At 35.6% G+C, this 25,436-nt stretch overlaps 1 protein-coding gene across 2 annotated transcripts in view; it reads right to left on the minus strand.

The window, feature by feature from the left end:
• The window catches only part of NUBPL (NUBP iron-sulfur cluster assembly factor, mitochondrial), a 363,985-nt gene that overhangs the window by 337,739 nt on the left and 810 nt on the right, over nt 1-25,436 (minus strand). For both annotated transcript variants that reach the window (XM_074235356.1, XM_074235355.1), the window contains exons 2-3: nt 24,368-24,515; nt 15,348-15,382 (exon numbers count right to left, since the gene is read on the minus strand). In XM_074235356.1, coding sequence (XP_074091457.1) covers nt 15,348-15,382; nt 24,368-24,515 — 183 coding nt within the window. The remainder of the gene's footprint in view (nt 1-15,347; nt 15,383-24,367; nt 24,516-25,436) is intronic.

The following is a 25,436-nucleotide window of genomic DNA, read 5'->3' on the forward strand; positions in this document are numbered from 1 at the left end:
TCTCTAGGGGAGGAGAAAGAGATACAGAGAGAGAAATAACAGTGAAGGAAAAATATATATATATATATAAATAAAAATTCTGAAAAATAAAAAAAATCAGAGTGGAAAAGTCTCAACTTCTTTACAAAAGTCTTTACTTCTTTACAGCTAAAAATGAAGGCACTGTATCAATACATCAAAGATGGAAATAATGCTAGAAAAGCTATAGGAAGGCATGCACACCACAGGAAGACACTGTTAGTTGAGTTGTGAATTTGGAGTTATGAGTAATATTGCTACACTATTCATACTCTATTAGTCAGCAATCTCACTGTTAGGTACATAGCCCATGAAAGACACTAAGGTAAAAAAAGGCCCTAGGTATACCAAAATGTATATCTTTCTTCTCCAGTCACAGGGTTACCACTCTAAGTGAAGTTATCTTCTCCTCTTCACTTCACTCTACTGCTCAGCCCACAGATAGGAAGGGGGTTGGGGAGGTTGCAAAGGTCTCTTTACTATATATTCCTGAGGCAGGGTTCTGTTATGTCACCCATACTCAGATCTAGAACGCAGTCTGGGGCCCCAGTCTCAGGAAAAGGAGCAGAAACACAGAGCTCACTGCCACAGCAGAGCAAGGACCCATCTCACAGGTCCAGGGCAGAGGGGAGGGCCTGTGGTCATCCACATTCCAGAGCACGGGCAGGAGAGCAGTCAGAGCCTTTCATAAGACTTTGGAAGAATTGAAAACTTGCAGGTCCCTGGGTGATGTCCCTGAAAACAGCTGCAAAAACCCTCCAAAGCTCAGGACAGTGTGTCCTCCAGTCATAGGCTGGGGAAATGAGCAAACAACAGAAGAAAAAAATCCAACCATAAATAATTACTTTGGCCCTATTTAGGATCAAAATACACACTCAGAACAAAATAAAGTCAAAGTTCCTCATCCAAAACCTTCAAGAAAAATAGGAATTGGTCTCAGGCTATGGAAGAGCTCAAAGAAGATTTTAAAAATCAAATAAGGGGGGGGGGGGGCGGCTAGGTGGTGTAGTGGATAAAGCACCGGCCTTGGAGTCAGGAGTATCTGGGTTCAAATCTGGTCTCAGACACTTAATAATTACCTAGCTGTGTGGCCTTGGGCAAGCCACTTAACCCCATTTACCTTGCAAAAAAAAATCAAATAAGGGAGGTAGAGAAAAAATTAAGAAGAGAAATGAGATCCATGTAGGAAAGTCATGAAAACCAAGTCAATTTGGTGAAGGAGATCCAAAAGATATCAAAGAAAATAATATCTTAAAAACCAGTTTGGGTCAAATGGAAAAAGCAGTCCAAAAAAACCAATGAGAAGAAGAAGGCCTTAAAAAGGTAAAACTGGCCTGATGAAAAAGGAGATACAAAAGCTCTCTGAAGAAAATAATTCCTTAAAATATGGAGATAAGGATAGCTGATGATTTTGTGAGAAATCAAGAAACAATGAACAAAACCAAAAGAATGAAAAACTAGAAGAAAATGGGAAATATCTTATTGGAAAAACAACTGACCTAGAAAAACATATCCAGAAGAGATAATTTAAAAATTATTGGACTACCTGAAAGTCATGACCAAAAAAAAAAAAAAAGAACCTAGATGTCATTTTTCAGGAAATTTTCCAGGAAAACTGACCTATATCCTAGAAGCAGAGGGTAAAATAGAAATTGAAAGAATCTACCAATCATCTCCTGAAAGTGATCCTAAAATGAAAATTATCAGGAATATTATAGCCGAATTTCAGAACTCCCAAGTCAAGGAGAAAAAATTACAAGCAGCCAGATAAAAAATTCAAATATCATGGAGCTACAGTCACAATTACACAAGATTTAACAGTTTCAAGGGATCGTAGGGTTGGAATATGATATTCAGAAGGCAAAAAAGCTTGGATTACAACCAAGAATCAACTACCCAGGAAAACTGAACATCCTCTTTCAGGAGAAAAGCTATAAAATATGGGACTTTCAAACTTTCCTGCTGAAATGACCAGAGATGAACAGAAAGTTTGATCTGTGAGTACAGGACCCAGGTGAAGCATAGAGAGGGTGGATAGAAAGAGCTAATTATAAAGGATTTAATGATGTTGAACTACTTGTACTCCTGTATGGAAGATGATACTGATACTCATGAACCTTCTCATTTATAAGAGCTAGAAGGAGCATATATAGACAAGGCAAAGAAGGGAACTGAATTTGAAGGTATAATATATTAAAAAGATGGAGTTAATAGGGAAGAAAGGAATGAACTGGGAGAATTGGAAAGGAGAGGTAGAATAAGCTAAGTTATTTTACATAAAAGAGGCAAGAAAAAAGCCTTTGCAATGGAGTGGAAGAAGGGAAGGTGAGAGGGAATGAGTGAGCCTAATTCTCATCAAAAGTAGTTCAGAGAGAGAATAGCATATACACTCAACAGAGTATAGAAATCTATCTTACCCTAGAGGCAAATAAGAGAGGAAAGGGATGGGAGAAAGGGGACAGGGAGAGGGAAGTGGGGTATAAGGTGAGAAGAGAAGATCATTGGAAAGGGTTATCAGTTAGATACAAACACTTTTACAGAGGGACAGGGTGAAAGGAAAAAGAGAACAGAATAAATGGGAGCCCTCTGCCTTTCCCTCAATTTTTGAGATTCTTTTTATGAAGTCTGTGAACTCCTAGAAGGCAGAGTTATCTTTTGCCTTTCTTTGTATTTCCACAATTTAGCACAGTATCTAATGCAGTAGGTACTTAAAAGTTTTTGACTATGATTCAACTGTGGGGAAAAAAAGTTTCTCTGATGGACTTATGATAAAAAATGCTATCTATCCTAAAGACAGAACTAATGGTATCTGAACAAAATAAAATAGTTTTATTTCCTCAAAAGAGTTAGAAAGAACCTTAGGTCACATAGTTCAACCCTTTTATTTTTTAAGTGAAGACCGGAGCCCCCAAGAAGTGAAATGCCTTTTCCCAGGACCTTAAAACTATCTAGTTCCAGACACAGCATCTAAACTTGTGTTTCAAATCCATCCTTTCCACTACAATCCACACTGTTGAAATGAAAGAGCAGAATATTGCAGACAGTCAATGCGAGTCATTATATCAAATTATTTTACTTAAGCATTGGTTTTATGGGAAATGGGGAATGAGGGAGCTATTGGGAAATAATTGGTATATCAAAACAATGTAGTAATTTTTTTTAAAATAAAATGTTATGCTTTTATCATTCACTTCTGGCTATCTACTTCCTTTTTAGCAATGATTTGGGATTTTCAAATAATTAGAAAAAAGACATGGTCTTTTAAAAAAAAAAAGCAAAAATAAATGGAAAATCTGTCCAAAATAGTTCCTAGGAATAAAGAATCAGTTATTTAATGCATCAATTTATTTTTCTGTGAAACCAGCTGATCTGATTAGTTTGGCACAGCATTTGAGAAATGGAGACAGAGAATACAGCCACAGGTTCAAGTCTTTGATTGTTTTATTTTACTTCTTTACACAATCAATAAACAAGAACTTTCTAAAAGTATTTTTTCCTTTCATCTGAACCCTCTACGACCCCTTTCGGCTCAGCAGCAATGACCCCCAGCCCTTTCACACAGTACAACTGCCAGAAGTGAACAGCTCTCACATGTTCCCCATAAGAAACAAGCAGACTCGAATTAAAGCAGTGATATAAAATACTTTAGTCCAAAAACGTTCGCTTTTAAATGTTACAGATAATACCATTCACATCCCAAGTTCATTCTTAAAGTTTTTCATCTTTTCAAATGAAGGCTTTAAAGTCTAATGCTTTCCTTTTTCATAAAATTTTGTAGGGTAGGCGTATTTTAATACATTGTTTTTGTTTCTCTTGTTTGGTTTTTAAAAATAATTAAAACAGATGTTGAACTAACAAGAGGAAATTACACTTTAAAGACTACTAAGCCTTATTATTCCAGAGCATAAACTACTCCCTGACCATTCATTGAGTTTTTTCCAAGGCATTTAACTCATTCAGCTCATTACGAAATTATACTAATGAATCTAATGAAGTATTAATGAAACTCCCCTAGTGCTTACCATATTTTTAGAGGAAAAAAATTGACTCAACTACTTTTTATTCCTTGGCAAAGAGCCTAAAATACTTCCCATTTATTCTCATTTTGTTACAAGTAAATGACTCTTTGCTCCTATAATGAAAACAATGATGATAATGAGAACAATCAGTTCAATCAGGTGTTTTACAATTAACAGTATGCTGTTCTCAGAACAACTCTGTGAGATGGCCAGGACAGGTATTGTTATCTCCATTTTATGACTGAGGACACTAAAATTCAGAAAAGTTAGGTGGCTTAGGGCCAAATATTTCTAGGACCCTAATTGGAGAAGGGAATTCCAGAGAGAGAACTTCTCCTGGATCCTCCTTCTAAGGAAGAGGCCCAGGACAGTTGTATCATTTCCTACCCACCCACCCCTCTGCAAGTCTTTATCATACATACATATAGGTACCCTCCAGCCCTCTGTCTTCCCCCCAGTTTCTCAGATTCTTATTAAGAAGGCTGTGAGTTCCTGGAGGGCAGGGGTTCTCTTTTGACTTTATTTATATTCCCAACACTTAGTACAGTGTCTAACATAGTAGATGCTTAAATGTTTTTGACTATGAGCCTAAATTTAAAGCGAGAAGGTTCCTGAGGTCATAACTAATGTAATTCCTTCAAATGACATTGGTTAACTACGGTGAAAGAAGCTATTTGTCAGAAGTCACTTAAATTGCAAGGAGTAAAGGCAGGATTTTAATCCAGGTTCTTGAACTCCAAAGTCAACAATCTTTCACACAGCTGGTGGCAGAGCAAATACTGAGAAAGCAAAACGGCACAGTGGAAAGAATACTGAGCTTGGATCAGAAAGATCTGAGTTCAAATTATAATGTCACTTAAACTGCCTGCCTCAGATTCTTCAACTATAAAACAGGGGTAGTAACAGCACCTACCTGCCAGCATTGTTAAGATCCAATGAAATAGGGGACGGCTAGGTGGCGCAGTGGATAGAGCACCAGCCTTGGAGTCAGGAGTACCTGGGTTCAAATCTGGTCTCAGACACTTTATAATTACCTAGCCATGTGGCCTTGGGCAAGCCACTTAACCCCACTGCCTTGAAAAATCTAAAAAAAAAAAGATCCAATGAAATAGCTGTTAAGTGTCTGGCAAATAGCAGCCACTTAATAAAAGCTTCCTTCCTTCTTCTTTCCTTCCTTGAACCCAGGGCTTCAGACCCAGTGTCCAAATCAGTTAAGTAAAGCCTTCTGCTTTAATTGTTGCCTTAGGGAGCAACTAGGTAGTTCATTGACTAGAGCACCTGCCCTGGAGTTAGGAAGAGATGAGTTCAAATTTGACCTCAGGCACTTAATAATTGCCTAGCTGTGTAACCTTGGGCAAGTCACTTAACTCCATTGCCTTAAATAAATAAAAAAACTTTTAAACTTAATTGCCTTAGGACAGTAAAGTATTACCTCTGCTAATCTCTATTTTATATATTCAAGACTTCTGAAAGTTGTTAAAAACAAAAATACTTTGATTTACTTACCAATAATTATCTTAGAAAATAACAAGAAGTAAAATGAATGACTCTAATAATAGTTCTTTCCTGTTCCAACTATATATGGTCACATCAAATCAAATTTTTATATGCCATGCGTACTTAAACAATGTGCCAATATGCTTCAATATATGAAGACAAAAAGTTTATTTTTAAAAGAAATATATTAATCATATATACTTATGAACAAAATGATACTGTTAAGAACATGTACCTTTAATACACTGATAATGACTTTAAAAACACTGATGTTAGAAGGAAGAACTAGCAATCAGCTACTTGTAAGCTAAGTCCAAGGTCACTCAGTGCATCCTGGGTCATTGCCAATAGCCTGGACCATTATCTCGTCCCTGGATTTCAATGACTCTGGAGGAGGGAATGAAGCTGATGACTCGAGCAGATTTGCTTCACTTCAAATCCAGTTCATGAGCAAGTCAAGACATTACTCCTGCGACATCTCTGGTCCACTTCAAGAATGAAGGATGAACAAGAACTTGTAAGCTATTCTTGCTAGAAGAAACATACTTTTTCTGTATGCATTCATTCTGGAGAACATGATTTAAACTGTATTGTCCAAATATATCCATATATCCACCACCCTAATTCTAATAATATGAGAAGTATTATTTTTAATTAATAATATTTAAAATGTTACTAAAGTGGGTAGTATAACCAAACTTTGTTCTGCAAAAATACTTTTAAGTGAAGCATTAAAATTACATGGACAATTAATGCCATAGGAATAATGTAATTATGTGAGTTTACTGGCTAAACAATGTGATGAAAGGATTTTATTACTAGTAAAATTACATTGCAATGTCAAGTATTAATGACATTAGGATACTCTCAACTCTGAATTTCTCCTTAAGTTCTCCTCCTGTCTTCAGGATTCCAATGCTAGATCCTTATCCATAATGTACATCCCTATTCTAGTTGTATCCCAAGGTTCTGTCCCGAACCTTCTTCTCTCCCTTTATTCTTTTGGTGACCTCATCAGGTCACAGAATCATCACCCATTGACAACATAATAGATCTATATTTCCAGTCCTGATTTTTCCCTAGAGATCTAGTCTCAAACTACCAATTTCCTAATAGACATTTTGAACTTAATGTTTTATAAGCATCTCAAACTCAATATACTTTTTTTTTTAGGTTTTGCAAGGCAAACGGGGTTAAGTGGCTTGCCCAAGGCCACACAGCTAGACACATTAAGTGTCTGAGACTGGATTTGAATACAGGTATTTCTGACTCCAGGGCCGGTGCTTTATCCACTACACCACCTAGCCGCCCCCTGCCACCTGGCTGCCCCTCAATATAATTTAAAGAAAAATAATGGTGTGTCCCTCTCAAACCCATCCTACTGCTCTTGGAATTTTCGAGTCATGCAAATTTTAAACCTCAGTGTTATCCTCAACTCCTCACTCCTATTAAGGTCACGTAACTCCACACCCCACCCCCAGCCTTCTCCCCATTCACACAACCACTGCATTATACTTTAGTCAGACTACTTCAATAGTCTCATAATTGTTCTCTCTGCTTAAAGTCTCTCTTCTCCCCAATCCATCCTTCAAAAAGCTCCCAAGGTGATTTTCCTAAAGCAATCGCTCTCTCAGTCACATTCCGGTGACTCCCTTTTACATCTGTAAAATGAAGGCATTGGGCTAGAAAGCTTCCCTCCATCCCTTCCCAAATCTGTCACTTCTAGGATCAAACATAAACTCCTATTCTGAGCATTTAAAGCCTTTACAACATATTTTCAACTAACATAATCATCTTCCTTTCATACACTGACTAGTGTAACCAAACTAGCTTTCTTACTGTTCTTCATATACATAATACTCCCATTTCACAACCCTGAGGCTTTGAACTGGCTGGTCCCTCTACATTAGATCTCTGCAACTGAAAATGCCTAGTTCTTCATGCTTTCCCCCAAATACCCAACTGTTAGTGCTTTGCCCCCCCACAACCATCTTGTATGTTTATTTCATGTGCATAGATTGCATTCCTCTATAGAATGTAAGCTCCTTGAGGACTTGTACTGTTTCATTTCTGTCTTTGCACCACAAGCACCGAACACAGTGCCTGAAAGCAGGCACTTCAAATATTGTTAGTGATTGATATAATGTGAGTCAGAAAATCTCATGAAGGATATGCTTGAATAAAGGAATCTCCCTTTGCCTTTACTATAACCTTTCAATATGAGAAGCATCAACATATTAAGATAAAAATTCCTAGTTTCTCCTAAAATAGTTAAAACACTTCAAATGATCCAAATATATTTTATGTTACAGAACTGCCCATTTCTATTCATGCAGAAAGAAAGAAAAAATTTAACTTTCATTCTGTGATGATGAAAACAATGAAAATGAGACAAAAAAATAAAGAAGGAAAACTAATTTTCTATAGATAATACAGGTTCCTTTTCTGTTTGAGTATAAGAGACACTGTATGTGTGATGTGCTATCCATGCTATAAGGAAAAGAAAAAGGAGAAAATTCGGTTTAACTAAAAGAATTTTTAGAAACAGTATGAATGAGGGGAAGGCCCTAATATCAGAAAGACTATCAATCTGATATCAGACATGTGGCAAATAACTTCAGTTCTAAGTGTCCCTAGACAACTCTTAGATGAAGTGAGCCCCTACATCAGTAGAAGAAATTTCTACCCTAGGAATATCCCACATTGATGAAATCACAGGTCTGTACTTCTTCCTCCCAAAATAAGTTGAATTCTAAGATATGAATATTGAAGCACAGTATTCTGTATATAGCTAGAAATATGAGACAGAGAAATGGGAAATAAAGATACAGATTTAGAATTTATCAGCCTAGAAGCAATAGTGGAAGATGTGGGAGTGAATGATATCATCAACTGAAAAGGAATCTAGACAAAGAAAAGAAAAAGGCCCAGAGGACACCTGCCTACAAGGATGAAATTTAAACTCTCAGGAAAGTTATATTTGAAAAATCTTTAAAAAAGAAAGAATAGGGATTTATGAGTAACAGCTGATTGCCCTTAGGCAAATGTCACTAAATGCATATTTCAGAACTTTAATTCTTTATGCATTACATCACAAATTCCTTTGGTTAAGAAGCAGCCAGGTGTAGAGATAGATCCAGTTTTGGAATCAGGAAGACTTGGGGTTCAATCCTAAATCTGACACAAAACAGCTAAGTAACCAAAAGAAAAAGCATTTAGCTCTCAATACTCTCCAAGAACGCTCTAATGTAGAAATATTAGAATAATCAATGTGGTCGTGGAAGGGAGTTTCCAAAAGCAAGCTTTTTACATCAATGAAATCACAGCTCCTGACCAAGATAAAAGGGGATCATTTGTCTATACTGGATTATAAAATAAAGGACAGGACATATAGTTTCTCTATGACTATACCTCTCAACAGAGCTTGATACAGAACAAAACAGCCTTACCAGAGAGCATTTAACTTGAAAGTCACTCATACCCCTAGAACAGTGGTTCCTAATACTAGGTTCATGAACTTCTTTTTCAATACTTTGATATCTGTATTACAGTATGGTTGATTTCTTTTATAATGTATTTTTATGCATTTAAAAAACACAATTCTGAGAAGACAACCACAGGCTTCATCAGACTGTCATAGGGGTCCATGACACAAGAAAGGTTAAGGACTCCTCCCTGATGTAGAGGAAGCTAACCTAAATTCCATTGCCCAGACACAAAAATGTACCTGTCAAAAAGCAAAGAACATATCTGTTTTGCCTGTTTCTCAATTGTCTCCTGACAGCAGGGCTCTCTAAAATTTGGCCTGAGAACTTCAAGCATGGCAACAGTGAACAAAACCTGACTTATCTCCTCTACTTGTCCCATATATCCCTTTCCCTTTCTGATCTACTCCCCTGGAACTAGAACATTAATTGTAGATAAGAAAAAAGGAATGGAAGAAAAAAGGTTAGGACAATCTACTTTATTATTAATAAAACTTAAGCTTTGAAGTACACACTTAAAAATATATTGTCACATGAAAGACTCAGTCAAACTTCATTTCAACCAATTAATAAATATTAGTTAATTAATAAGAGTCTATTATGTGACTGGAAAGTCATTAGAAACTGGGGATTCAGACAAAAATGAAATATCTTCTTTACTCAGGGGCTTATTCTATAGGAAAAAGCAACATAAATATATATTACATATAAAATAAAGATAAATGATTTTTTGTCCTGTATATTTTGCCCTGCTCTTTATAGGCAGACCACAGAAGTTTCATGTAAGAGTCCCTGATTTTATTTTTCCAGCAAAAAACTGAAATAATGGTTATACTCCTGACCAAAAATCTGATACCCAATTTAAAAAAAAAATTACAACTATCACTATATTATATCAAATAGAAATTACATAATTCTAAAGCTTTCTAAAATATATACAAATCATTTAAGCAGAACAACATGGTAAACAAGACAGCTAGGTGGCACAGTGGTTAGAAAGCCAGGCCAAGTAAGTTCAAAACTAGTCTCAGACATTTAATAGCCGTGTGACTCTGGGCAAATCATTTAACTCTGCTTGCCTTAGTTTCCACAGTTGAAAAATTAGCTGGAGAAGGAAATGGCAAACCACTCCAGTATCTCTGCCAAGTAAACCCCAAAGGGATACTGAAGAGTCAGACACAACTGAAAAGATTGAACAATAATACCACAGCAAAAAAAAAAAAAAAAAAAAAAAAAATCACAGAAAATGCTATTCCATAGGTATTACAACTTTCTATAAAAAATTATCCTCTTGGGGCAGCTAGGTGGCACAGTGGATAGAGCACCAGCCCTGGAGTCAGGAGGACCTGAGTTCAAATATGACCTCAGACACTTAATAACTACCTAGCTATGTGGCCTTGGGCAAACCACTTAACCCCATTGCCTTGCAAAAACCTAAGAAAAAAAACAAATGATTACCTAGCTGTGTGACTGTTGGCAAGTCACTTAACCCACTGCCTGGCAAAAAAAAAAAAAATTTATCCTCTTCCTCCTTTATTTCTTTCCTTCCTTTTATTGAAATAAACCAAGAGCTGATCTTGAATAAGGGTCATGGGAATCAGAGGACCTTCTTTAGGGAAATTTTTCATAGATCTCTGAGAGGATAAAGAATTCCTTATGGTTTCTAGGAAACAATCTAAGAACAAGGGCCCTCTTCCACCATTTCACTATCATCAAGGAAAAGTAGAAGCACAAGCCTGAGAGTTGTTAGGTATTTCAGTACACTTCATGGATCACTGTGGACAAAAAACATTCATCTCACGATAGTCATCATTTTCTGTAACACTTTCAAAAAGTCTCAAACTGCTTGCTACAGCAAGAGCCCATCTTTTAACACCAACATCTTCCCAATGATGCTAAATGGCTATGAGTCACGGAATACAATGATTCTGGAAGAATCAAAATTGCAGACAAATAAAAGGGCAATGAGAAGACATATAGTCGGAGGGGGCCAAGCTGTAGCATATTACCAACATGACATATGCATGAAATAATAACAATGATGATAACAGATAACAATTATATAGTACTTTAAGTGTATAGGTGTAAAGTGAAAAGCACTTTACAAATATCTTATTTACAAAAAACTGTTTTAACAGTTACATTATCATCATTTTACAAATAAGTAAACTGAGGAAGATAGTGGTTAAGTGACATGCCTAGGATCACAAGATTTTGTGAAAGCAGAATGAAACACATATCATTAAAGACATATGAGTTAAATGTGGTGAAATAGTAACTGAATTTGATGCCAGGTCCAAAAAGACCTGAGCTTGAAACCTAGCTCAGAGAAGGTTATGTAACTCAGGGCAAGACATAGAAAGTCTCAGACCTCATCTTCAAAGTTAAGCATGTATTTTGACAATTTCTAAGGTTTCTTTTCAGCTCTGAAATATATGATCCAAAAGCCTTATATTCAACTTTTTTGCAAAAATTACTGTTATCACTATATTAAATCAAATAGAAATCACATCATTCTAAAGCTTTCTAAAAATGTATATTAATCAATTAAGCAGAACAACATAATAAACAAGGCAGTTAGGCAGCACAGTGGGGAGTTTTACCAGAACAGTAAAAAGGGCCAGTCAAGATTAAAAGATAACAGGGAATAACAGCTAAGATGGTATTCCTGAGAAAATAAAGAACTAGATGAAGGCATCCAACAAGCAGAGGGTTTCTTCTATGGAAGATTTACAAACAGACAAGGATGGGGGACACAGAAGATAAGAAGGCATAAAGATACACCAAAGAGGGACTTTCTACTCAGCATTCCTGATGTAAAGACATCACAAATTCAACACATTTTTTAAGCTGACAGATGACTAAGAAACAATGTAGTGGATTAGATAAAAGAGCTATCCTCAGAGTCAGAGAGAAATGCTGGTAGTGACCAGGACCAAGTTACTTATGTATTTTATGTATTACATGACAAACTCAACTCCTTACTTAGTCTCTCCAAAGTCTCTCAGAAACACTCTAATCTTTTAATTTGCAGGACAGTGGTTGATTACTAATAACAGCCCTTACTTTGAACTAGGCCCTTTACAGTTACTATCTCAGTGGTTCCTCACAGCAATCCCAGAAGATAGGTGCTATTATTATCCACATTTTACAAATAAGGAAACCGAGGTAAAGTGACTTTTCCAGGGTCACACAGCCATTAAGTGTGAGGTCATATCTGAACTCAGAACTTCTTAACAACAGGCCCAATGTTCTATCTAATGTACTACCTACCTGTGATAATAATGTAATGAATGACTTTTTAATAAATATACAAGAACCCAATAAATCCAAATGAATATTGTCCTTCACAGTTGTCTTCTTTGGAGATAAAACACTTAATAAAGTGATGCTATCAAAATGCAGTATATGTTCATGGATTCCACTAAATGAAAATTCAATTGAGTCTGTAGAATTAACTCCAGAGGAATTCCCTGAAATCAATAATACCAGTGTCAATCTTCACCAAAGTAGAATTCAGACCCTAAAGATGAACCTAGACTCCCTGAAAAAATCCCTCTCAAAATCAACATTGAATTTTAAAAATCCATTAATATCACAATTCAGTTCCATATAGATATGTCATACCTGAAATCAAAGAAGGAAAAAACAAAAGATATATCCATCTGGTTCATGGATCCTACATCAGTGAATCCAACAGTTTTAAACATCATGGTTCTCAGTGATAACAACCAAACTAGTGTGAAAATGTCCTTCACAAACTGTATAGGCACTTTCCAGATGCTATACAAAAAAAAAGTCTGTCCTCTGGTCAACAATGCTCTCAGAACAATAGACCAAACAGTGATCCCTATCTGAAAGATAACATTTGGCATATTAAGGTAAGTGGAAGAAACTGACCAACATTTTCACCAAACAGAATTATTCCCTGCTTGTTACTTCCAGCTGGGAAGATGTTCCAGAGTTGAGGTTCTTGAATTAGGATGCTGATTTTCAAAATGATTAGACAAATGATAATTGAAAGGAAATCACATTTCCTTGAGATGACCCTAAAATGATTTTCTTGGGGTTTAAAAAAACTCTTTCCTACTAGTGCCCCTGTTAAAATAAAACCTCTCTTCTTAGGGCAATGGTAAGGGTAGAAAAGGGCAAGGGGAAAACTGGAATCAGAAGACCTCGGTTCAATTCCTGGCTATGTAATTTATTAATCATATGAGCTTGAGTTAGTCATTTAATTTCTTGGGTCCTTGGTTTCTTTATCTGTTATTATGGGGTGTTTTGATTAATATGGATCTGTTTAGCAGCATTATATTCACACTGTTTTCTGTAAGGGGGAGGGGAAGAGAGGAAGGGAGAAAAATGTAAAAAAATTAATTGTTGAAAATTACTATAAATGTGGTTGGAAAAATAAATAAAGAAATTGGGAAAAAAACTTAACCTATTTACTGAAGAGTTGATAAGATGATCTAATAAAAGCACTTTATAAACTCACTTTAATATAAAAATTTGGGTTTATGAAGTGCCTTCCCCACAACCCTAACCTAGATAACATACATATATTTTCTTACATTTATTAGTTAAGGAGATTAGATAAAATGACTTGCCCAAGTTCACATATATAGAATATAAAATGTGTCCTGTCTCCGAGTCTGGCAAGCATCCTTCTACCATAATGTTGTACAAAGCCCCATCTAAGTGACCACTTTAAGAAAGTCAGTCAAAAAAAGTCAAAATTATTTGTCACATCATTCCCTCTTGGTCTTAAAGCCATTTTTCTTTTTTCCCATCTCTCCCTGTTTCCAGCCTATTTAACACAAAGACTTCTTCCACTAAGTCTGAGGTATATTAAAAAAAAGAGGAGAGAAGTAAAAAGGAAGAGGAATCAGAATCCAAAAAGTTCTCAACAGGCTAGAGTGGTGGGCTAAATCTACCAAGATTAAATATAAAAAGAATAAATATAAAATTTAACACTTGGGTTAGAAAACAACTTCACAAACACAAGACAGAAATAGGAGTCAGCTGGAAAATAGTTCAACCAAAAAACACTGGGAGATTTTAGTGAACTAACTGTAAGTTCAATGAGTCAACAGTAAAATGTGAAAACCAAAAAAAGAAAAAAAGCTTAAGCTATGCTAAGAAAGTTACAGCTTTGAGGATTGGAAAGTTAGTTCCCTGCTGTACTCATGCCCTAGTTAAACCATATCTGAAATGCTGAATTCACAGTCCTAGGAAACATATTTTAGAAAAGACAGTGATAAAGTGGAGAAGATCCTGGGCAGGGAAATCAGGATATTGAGAAGTCTCAAGATCCCCACAAATAAGATCAGCAGAAGGAATTGGGAGTGTTTTAGTCTGGAAAGAGAATTATCAGGACAGAAACTCTTAGATTTCAGGAAGTAAAAAAAAAATCCTTAATTTCCCTACTCTGTAAGCAAAATTTGGCGTTTCCTTCAATTATTTAAAAACATTAAGCAGGGGTCCAGTTTCTCCAGCCTGCCAAAGGTCACCATGATAAAAGGTTAAGAACTCCTATAAAAAGGGAACAAAAAAGTGGTCATCAAATAATGGAAGAGTTATAATATGGAAGAAGAGTATACTTGAAGTACTTGTCCCTAGAGGGCAAAACAAGAATCAATATGTAGTTGAAAAGAGATAAATTTGGGTTTGATATAAGGAGGGGGAAATGCTAACAATTAAAACTATCCAAAAGTAGAATGAACTGCCTCAGGAAGTAATGGATTTCCCATCCCTATCAGAGATGACCTTCTTGTGGGGAAGTTTATAAAAAGCATCACTATTTCCAATTATAACCTCCAAAGATGTGTTATACCAACAATGATGCAAGCCAAAAGTTATAGGAAAGAAAAATTGAACAAGATGCAGATTGGAGATGGAAGCCAACCAATAAAGAGTGTTATTCTTCATATAACATGCTACCACTTATGCTAGAGGAAGCTATGGAGCACAGTGATAAGGTCCTAAACCTGAAGTCAAGAAGACCTGAGTTCAAATTTAGCTTCAGACACTTATTAGTTGTGTGACCCTGAACAAGTCCTTTAACTTCTCTTGGTACCAGTTTTCTCATCTGTAAAATGAGGATATAATAACACTTTCCCTACAGAGTTGTTGTGAATATAAAATGTGATAATATATGTAAAATTTACAAATCTTAAAGCAATATATAAATATTAGCATTATTGTACTATTGTTTCTTATAAATGAGAACATTTTTAGTTATACCATATACAAATAACAGTTTACTAATTAATTCTGACTTCTTTCAATTTTCCAAAACTTTATTGGCATGCCTATTTATTCATCTACATACCGAATCATTTGCTCCCAAAGCAAGTGCAAGATTCACTAAAAGAAAAAAAAAGAAATACCATTAAGATTTTCTTATACGTTTCAAAACATGTTTTTATTCAAATGCTTAAAATGTGATAACCAAAGTATGAATAATTTAAAAACATATCCTTTTGTTTTTTAGATCAATGGGATTGGAAAAATAGTATAGTAAGTAAATAGAAGTAAATGGTGATTTTCAAATACAAGCTTATATGACTTTCTCCAAATTGAAATTTTAAATAAGGCATTTAATCAAGTAAATTTCTCTTGAAATTTCAATTGAACATTTTCTTGAAAAAGTTATCAAATTTTTTTTAAATAGAGAACTTCATGTGAATGATTTCCAGAAAGGAGTATGCTGCTTATAGTGAGAAAAATGTCTGCATCATACCTGATTATCAATGGCCATAATCCTATTGATTTTTCAATATGAACTATAGGTACTTTGAAAATTGCAAATACCTGATTTTTGATATACCTGTCTCTATGAAGTGCTGACTAGATTCCTCCCTCCAGACTAAAAAACTGATCATCTGACTGTAATATCTAATTATCCATTCCCCTACTGACCCTCCTCAAAGACAGGGACAAGTCTCTCTCTACATTTAAGCCAATGGATTCTCTCATCCCTTCACACTTTATAATTAGTAGCTGATTTAGCTGCAGGGAATGGGATCCTGAGTGACTCCAGCATTGCCACATTTCCTTTTAACCACATGTTGTGCCTAATACAGTAAAAAAGGTTATAATTGCTGATTAGGTTATTGCTTCCCACAGACACAATGTCAGGAGAACAAAAAGGTCATTTCAGTCGTTTCGGGGCTTAAAAGGAACTTGTGACTCTATGTACAATAGGAAAAATGCTATTTTCAAATACAACCATCATATGACTTTCTCCAAATTGAAATTTTAAATAAGGTATTTAACCTAATAAAAGAAATTTCTAGGGCGGCTAGGTGGCGCAGCCGATAAAGCACCAGCCCTGGAGTCAGGAGTACCTGGGTTCAAATCTGGTCTCAGACACTTAATAATTACCTAGCCATGTGGCCTTGGGCAAGCCACTTTAACCCCATTACCTTGCAAAAACCTAAAAAAAAAAAAATTTCTAATTTGAAGCAACCTACTTACAAATTACCTTTTATAACACAACATATTTGTAAGTTGTGGGGACCTCTTGTAAAAAGGGAAAGTAATAAAGAAACAGAACCATACTCTTGTCTACCCAACCTTAGAATTTTTCCTACATCTAAAAAATTATGTTTTCGGGGGGGGGGGGGAGGGAAGCAAGATTAGGGGAAAAAAATTGTAAAACTAAAATAAATACAATCTTTCTTTTAAAAAAAATATGTGTTCTAATTAAGATTTGAAGGTGCCATTCTGAGGAAGAAGCAAATAGGAAATATGGAAATATGGAAAAAATACATTATTATCAGAGTAACTACTAACTTTTAAGGTTTTTATATCTAGAAATTGTAGTTATTGAGTTATCTTCAGGGTTATTAACATTCTCTTCATTTCTACGGGCTCTCAGACAGCTAGAATACTCCTCATGTCTAACTTTCAAAATCTTGTTGAATCATTTTTCAGTCGTGTTTGATTCTACATGACCCCTTTTGGAAATTTCTTGGCAAAGCCACTGTGGTACTTTGCCATTTCCTTCTCTAGCGCATTTTAAAGATAAGGAACTGAGGCAAACAAGGTTAAGTGATTTGCCCTGGGTCACACAACTAGTGAGCTCAGATTTGAACTCAGAAAGTCAAGTCTTCCCGTTTCCAAGCCCAGTGTTCTTTCCACTGTGCCACCTAGCATCTTATCTTCTTCCAAGTTTGGGTCAGGTATTGTGTGTATATTTTTCTGATTCTACCTAGCTGAAAAGTTTCCCCTTCTTTCCTCAAATTTTCCTAGAGTATTTTGTCACAGTCACTCTTTTGTTGCATTACCCATGAAAAGGGTATATGTACTTATCTATATTTATACTAGATTTGGAGTCAGAAAAAGACTTGAGTTCAAATCTTGCCTCAGACATTCACTAACTATAAAATACAGGGCAAGTCACATCTCTGAACCTCAGTTTCCTCATCTACAAAAATGAGAATAAAAGCAGCACCTATTCCCCAAGGTTATTGTGATAATTATATGAGATGGAAAATGTAAAGATATTTACAAACCTTAAAGATATATATATATATATACACATATATATGTATATATGTGTGTGTGAGCTATTATCATTATATCATCTCAATAAGACCTGACCATAAACTTAAGAGAATGTACTGTCAGGGGCAGCTAGGTGGCACAATGGATAGAGCACTGGCCCTGGAGTCAGGAGGAGCTGAGTTCAAATCCAACCTCAGACACTTAATAATTACCTAGCTGTGTGACCTTCGGCAAGTCACTTAACCCCATTGCCTTGCTAAACTTAAAAAGTAATGTACTGTCACTTTTCATCTTCAAAGCCTTATTGCCTAGTCAAAATCCTTAAAAGTAGTAAGCATTTAATGAGTTTATATTGAGGAAGAAAAAGGCCAACAAAAAAGGTCAAATATTTTAATATTAAAAGATAAAAGAAAGTAGAATTGTTTACATTTTTCTCCATCTAGTATAGGAGTTCTTATCCTGAGATCTACAAACCTGCTTTTTTTTGTATTATTTTGATAACTATTTCAAAATAATTGGTTTCCTTTGTCATTCTCTTGTATTTTAAGTATTTAAAAACATTCTAAGTAGTCCATAAGCTTTACCAAATTGACAAACAAGTCCATGACACGATAAATATTAAGAACCCCTAATATGAGAGAGATATATACAGAACCACCCAGGTTAATAGTGAATTAAAGGCCAAGATAAGCAAAGACACTGACTGCTTCAATGAATTCAAGTCTCCAAATTTAGACACAGTAGATAACAAAAAGTATATAAGGAATTGCAACCATGGAGGTTAGGAATAAAGGAGGATAGGAATACTGGAAATAAATGTGTCAATTTTCAAAACAGGGAGAAAAGTAGATTTCATATAGATGTACAAATTTAAGTGGCTGCCCAGGAAAACTATTGGACAAATTACTAAATAGAAAGTTAAGGAACACTTAGAAATAGAAGTATTGGGAGCTATGATAAGACTTGCTAAGAATATGTTATGTCTACAAATCTCAAAAATGATTTTGTGAGTAGGTCAGGAAGCTGCCAGACATACTATATATCATGTCTTGATTTCATCAAGGCATCTGACAAAGCTTCTTGTATGGAAGAGACACGCACTGGGTGTGATTACAATCAAGTTGATTCACAGCTAGTTGAACAACTGTAAACAAAGAGTATTGTTTAAAACACAATCAGTGTTAGTCTGGAGGAAGAAGTTCAGTGGAGCACTAGAGGGTTTTGGAGTTGTTCTTTCTCAAATTATAACTTAAAGATTCAAGTGGTACACCTATCAACCTTGGAGATGTCACAGAGTTGAAATGGTAATAACAGAGAATCAGGTTTCAAAAAAAATCACAGTGAGAAAACTGCCTCTACTGATGCACTTCAGCACAGTCTCTGTAACTTAGAATCTTGGAGCCTCAGAGATGTTTGGGGCTTTGCCCAAAGTCACACAGTCAGTATATGTCAAAAATAGAATCTGAATCCAAGTTTTCCTGGCTGGGTATATCTATCCACTATGTGATATTGTCTCTCACAGGGATAAATTACAGAAGAAAAAAAAAAAGAGGGATTGAAGTCTGACCTAAGAGTATCATATGAAAAAGACAGAGAAGTGACTTCAAGATCAATGTGAGCTAATCTTTTAATTTGGCTTTCCATGCTAGGCTGTGTTATCAGGAATCTACCTATAGTAACATGAAAACTCTGGATAATCTGACCACATTTGGAGTATTATGTTCAGTTCCTAGAACCATATTTAGGAGATGCTAAAGAGTATATCCAGGAAACACAAACATCTAGAGATCAGGTCATTTTGAGGGACAGTTGAAGAAACTGGAAATCTTTTGCCTAGAAAAAAAAACATTTAAGTGAGAACATGGCACCTATCTTTAAATATCTGAAGGGTTATTACATGAAAGCAGAATTAGACTTTTGTGTAGCTCAGCAGACTGGACTAAAAATGAATGCCATGGGAATGGTGTAGAGGGCATTCTGCAATGAGTGTGAAACTGAAAGTTTCCTTTAAACTCCCTTCCAATTCAGATTCAAACTTCCAGAATATAATTTTAAAAGAATTATGTATAAATACCGGAATGTCACTATTATAACTAGTTTAAAAAAGCTAGACAAAGACTCTTACACAAAGCTGTTCCTAAGTCCTTAAGTTATATAGCAAAATGAAGAACAATGTGAAACACATGGCAACATTACAATAGTTTGTCATAAGATAAAATTTTCACTTCACAAGAAATTAATTTGCTTGAGCAAATTAAAATCATAAAGTTTGGGGGAAAGAATACTAATTAATTGACTGACTGACTTGATGAAAAAGCATTTAAGCCCTTACCATGTGCCAAGCAATGTGTTAAGTGATGAAGCTAAAACCCCCCTAAAAAAATACAGCCTCTGTCCTTAAGGATCTTACTACATTTTAATGGGGATGACTTCATAAAGGGGGCAGTTGGGTTGGAAAGTTACAGAGAGAGTGAATGAAGGAAGCCCTGGGAGAGCAGATAAACACATCCCAGATAGGAATAAAGGTAGAACTGATATGATTCAGGGTTCATGGTATCAGAATTGGGAAGGGGAAGCAAGCAAGCAATAATCCTAAATTTCCAAAAAAAATACTTAATTATCCGCTAGTAAAAAACATCTTTATGTTTCTTAGGAGAGCTAAGGTCTTAAGATACCATCCTATAATTCACGCATTGGAGGGTCTATCTTAACTCTTTATCCTTCCCATAAAAGGTTTAAAATTGTTAGCTACAAGCCTCCACCCTCAGTTCAGTTCATTCATAACTTCACTTCCTTCTTATCCTACAGTTCTTTTTTTTTAAAGCAATAAGCTTCAACCTACTGTATAAAGCTATATTTTCTTCATTCCTTTCTAGTTCAAATACTGAGCACAGATTAATGTATTGGAGGAAAAAAAGTTTAATGTAATGACTAACTGGAAAAAGAAAAACTACCTGAAGTTGGAAATCAATTCAAAAAGTGTTTCTTGAGTGCCCAAAATATACCAAAATATTGTGCTGGTGCTGAGTATACAAAGGAAAAAATGAAAACTTCCCCTACATTCAAGGAATTAACATTCCTACTGGGAAGACAGAGCATATACATGAGAAGTAGATACACAATACATAAAAAGTAAGTATTTATTGAATTCATTGATTAAGATGAGATTTATGAATTTTTTTATATAAGTTGATAAGTATTTCAATATAATTGGCTTCCTTTGTATCCTGTGAATCATACTGCCAAAAGATCCAAAAACACAAAAAAGGTTAAGAACTGATCCCCTGGTATAAAGGAAGAAATAGTGACATGGGAATCAAGAAAACAGAGTTCTAGTACTGAGATAATTGGCTTGTTAGAAAGAGAACCTACAGTAAAGTCCTTCTCCAATGTCTCATAAAGGCATAGAGCTGGCTCTGGGATCTCAAATATTATATTTGTCAAGTCCAAAATCTTTGTCAGTTCCTTCCAAGTTCAAAAGGTTTAGGTACAAGGCCAAGTCTGGATTATATATTTGCTGTATTAAAAGCAATTCCAGTTAAGCTTAGAAAAGCTCCAAACTAGGAAGGGAGTGGGAGTTGAGAGTTCTGTGCCTGAGGAAATAGCCATTCTCATAAAATCACAGATCCCCAAAGAATGGAAAGAAAAAAGCCACATGGCCCTTTCATTTCCTGCAAATTTCAACTCTAGGAAGACACACTCCTTCACTCAGTAAACATAATCAGGTTTGGTTCCTCCTAGTAATGTTCTTTGCCTCCAAATCTCTCCCTTATTTCTCCCTTTATTGGGGGGTTTCCCAAAGGTAGACCATTCTCAGGTAAAGAATGGAGACATTTGCACGGGCTGGGAAAAAAATAGACTAGATGGTTCTGAACTGCTAGCTTAAAAGTAATCAATCCAATTCAACAACATGTATTAAGCACCTAGTGGGAGAAACTCTATAAGCAAGGAAAGGAAAAATGATAATAAATAATAACATACCATCTATAATATGGTCCCAACCTGTCTTTCCAGACTTATTTCTAACTGCTCACATTCATAAAACCTTCCTCCCAGGGAAATCTATTCTTTGTCTCTCAAATCCATCTTATACTTTTATACCCCTAGACTTTTTACTTAAATAACCATTTCCCCTGATTCCAAATATCTAAACCTTACCCAACTCTTAAATGACTACAGCACACCATCCTACTTGTGATGGCATTTGTCATTCATTTGCTATTGCTGAGTCAATTTTCAGTCATGTCTAACCATTCATGACCCTCATTTGGAATTTTCCTGGCACAGATACTGGAGTAGTTTGTCATTTCCCTCTCCAGTTCATTTTATGGATGAGGAAACCAAGGCAAACAGGGCTAAGTGACTTGCCCAGGGTCCCACAACCAGAAGATATCTGAGACCAGATTTGAACTCAGGAAGATGAGTCTTCCTAGCTCCAGGTCTGGCTCTCTATCCATTGAGCCATCTACCTGCCCTATCATTCACTTAATAATTCAATTATTAAGTAGTGTCTGACCATTTATTTAACAATTCAATTTAAAAATGTTTATTAAATGCCAACTGTCTTCCATTGCATCCCCAGTGAATAGCACAGCACTTGGGATATATTAGACCTTTAATAAATGGCTATTGACTCCATTTGACTATGATGAGGCAAACACTGCACTAAGAAATTAACCATGCACGGCCTGATAACTTCTTAAACTGTATGGAAATGTTATTTAATAAGAAGAAATGTATATTTACTATTTAAGTGTTTTTACTACTGACTACCAGTTGTTTCTGAATGACTATGATTCTGCTTCCTTCTGCTTTTCCTGTCTCATTCTCTGTGTCCTTCAGAGGTTCATCATCTTCCTTCTACCCTCTTAGTAAGAGTGTTCCCTAAGGATCTAATCCTTGATCTAACCCCCTTCTCTTTTCTTTTCTTTTACAAAATGAATTCAGTTTCTCCCATGGGTTCACCTCTCATTCTGCAGATGACTCCATAATCTATATATACAGTTCCAAAATCTTGCCTGAGTTTATCTCACATCTGCAACTGCCAGCTGGACATATCCATAAAGATGTTCCACTGGTAGTTCAACATAAACTCATCATCCTTCCAAAACCTGCCTTTCTTCCCAGTTTTTCTATTCCCAATATTGTAATATTGGCACACTCTAGTATTAATCACAAAGGCTTGGAAAGTCAGTCAATCAATAAACAATTACTATGTGTCTACTATGTGAAAAACACTGGAGATAGAGAAAAAGAAACAAAAGCCAGCCTCTGGTCCTCAAGAAGCTCACAATATAATGAAACAAACAACAAGCAAACAAAAATGTACTAACAAACTACATATAGAACAAATAGGAAATAAATCAGATGAAAGACACAAATGGGTTGGGGAAGAATTCCTGTAGACGAGAAGTAATCTCTGACTGCTTAGCTGCCAAGTTCTGCTTCTTATACCTCCACAATTATTTCTACAATTATGATCTCTCCTCTCAAATAACTCCTACTCCAGGGAAGGGCCTTATTGACTCTGGTCTTTACTATTTTGATGGTCTCAGGAAGGTGTCCCTTCTCCAGAATTTCTCCTCTCCAAACCAGTCTTCACACAAATGCATGTCTAACAATGTCACGTACTGAAAAACTTTCAGTGGTTCCCTAGGAGAAAATATAAACTCTTTGTAAAGGTATTTAAAGTCTTCCATAATTTGGCCCCAACTTACCTCTCCAGCCTTATTTCACACTGACTCCTTCACACATTCTAAATTAATAATAACAATGCAGACAGGTGGCACAGCACTTTGACATGGAGTCCATAAGACCCAAGTTCAAATCTAGCCTCAGACATTTACTCAGCTTTGTGACCCTATGTAAGTCATTTAATTGCAGTCTGCCACAACTTCCTCACCTATAAAATGGAGAAAATAATATCTAATCCCAGGGTTGTTGTGAGGATTAAATGACATAATATTTATGAAACATTATGCAAACCTTAAAAGGATATATTAATGCTAGTTTTAATTCTTATTTATAAGGTTTGCTAAATGTTTTACCTTTATTATTTTATTTGATTTTCACAACATTGTAGCTGTGAGGTAGATGTGGTCATTATTAGCCCAACAGAGTACTATTTCCAGGTCAGCTGGTAAGTCAATTGACATTTATTAAGCACTTATTGTTTGCCAGACATTATGCTGAATACTGGGTATGCACAAGTGTCTGTGATATGATTCTAACTCAGATCTTCCTGATTCCAAGTCCAGTGTCCTATGCCCTATGGTACCCTCTTCACCAAGATGCTACTTCTTGATAAAATATCTTAGTACTTGTTCTTACAACTCAACAAATCATTCCTCACCAACATGCATTTGTACAGGCCATTCTCAATGCTTGGCATCACTCCATCCTCATCAAAATGTCCCTCTGACTTTAAGGTGAGATTCAAGTCACCCCTGCCTTGATCCTTACCCAGTTGAAAGTATTCTTTTCAAATTTGATGGCAGTATTTGTTCTGGATCTCTGCTCTGTTGCTATCACATATCATATTGTAGTATATTTCTCATATACTCCCTTAGCAAATTGTAAACCTATTTCAACCAAGGATAATACAGGTCATTTCTCATCTTTGCTGTGTTCCCAGCTCCTGAAATGATGCCTTATTCACCTTAGGTGTTTAATATATTTGTGTTGAAATGATTACATTTTGTTTTCAAGATTAATGCTTGCTCTATGTTGACCCAATAAATATTAATAAATGACAACAATTATGATAGTAAATACCAATAAAATGCTAAAATTAACATGCCCTTAAATCAGAATAAGATTTCATGGACCATTTTAACATACCTGCAGTAGTAGATTTTCCAACACCCCCTTTTCCAGAAGCAACTACTATGACTTGTTTAACACCTTCAATAGGTTTCTGCTTTGGAAGCCCTCGAGCCATGATCTGTTCTCTTCTGTCTTTTAAGACATCGCTGTCAGCACCAGATGACTTTAAAAAAAATGCACACATATTAATTACATTTAGAATAAAATCATCAACATACTGGTCTATAACAATTGTTTAAAGTGCTTAGAGTACAAAAATATATTTAGGTTAAAATTGACATCATTAAAAACTGACATCATTAAAAACACCTTTTTTTCTGTTCAGTTTGCTCATTTCAACAGCCTCAGCCTGTGGTCAGTTACACTTAACTCCTAAAACTGGTATAACTGAAGGCAATGATACTAGCTTATGAAACTTGAAATTTTTCAAAATAGGTAATAATGAGTTACAAAATATGAAGTATATCCAAGGTGTCTCAAGAATCTTTAGTGCAGTTTTAATCTAAGCCTTAAACTCTCACTATTTTAGATTTACTACTAAAGTAAAACTTTAAGCATTAATAACTTAAAACTACACTAAGACTTTTAGGATATCTTGGAAAGTGTGACTAAAGGAGGGAAGAAGGAAAAGATGATCCAGAGCAAATGCTTGCTCTGCAGAGTTTCAACTCCCCCAAGCAAAGATTGTACAAACTGAAACCAAGTTTCTGGACAGCAGTGAATCTCAGTTTCCTCATCTGTAAAATGAGAAGGAAGTGGTTTCCTAGGTCCTTTCAAGCTCTAGATCTGTGAAAAGCAGATGGAAAAAGTTCCTTAACTCTTCTGGGTTTTTTTTTCCTTATTCTTTATAAACTCTGAACCCCAGTTAATTTTCATTTAATCCATAGACTCCATTCTTAGTGCATGAACTGTGACCACCTACTCGACGTCCTATTATAACATGATGCAATCCAGTGGGAGAGAATGCCTAGAAATAAATTAATTCTGACAACTCCACCTCCCATATTCTGTGCTTATAAATGTCCCTCCGGAGGAATGAGGCAATGACGGTGGAGAAGGAGAGAAGGATGACTCCCCATCACTA

The sequence above is a fragment of the Macrotis lagotis genome, chromosome 4 (genome assembly GCF_037893015.1).
Source record: "Macrotis lagotis isolate mMagLag1 chromosome 4, bilby.v1.9.chrom.fasta, whole genome shotgun sequence".
Classification (NCBI taxonomy): domain Eukaryota; kingdom Metazoa; phylum Chordata; class Mammalia; order Peramelemorphia; family Peramelidae; genus Macrotis; species Macrotis lagotis.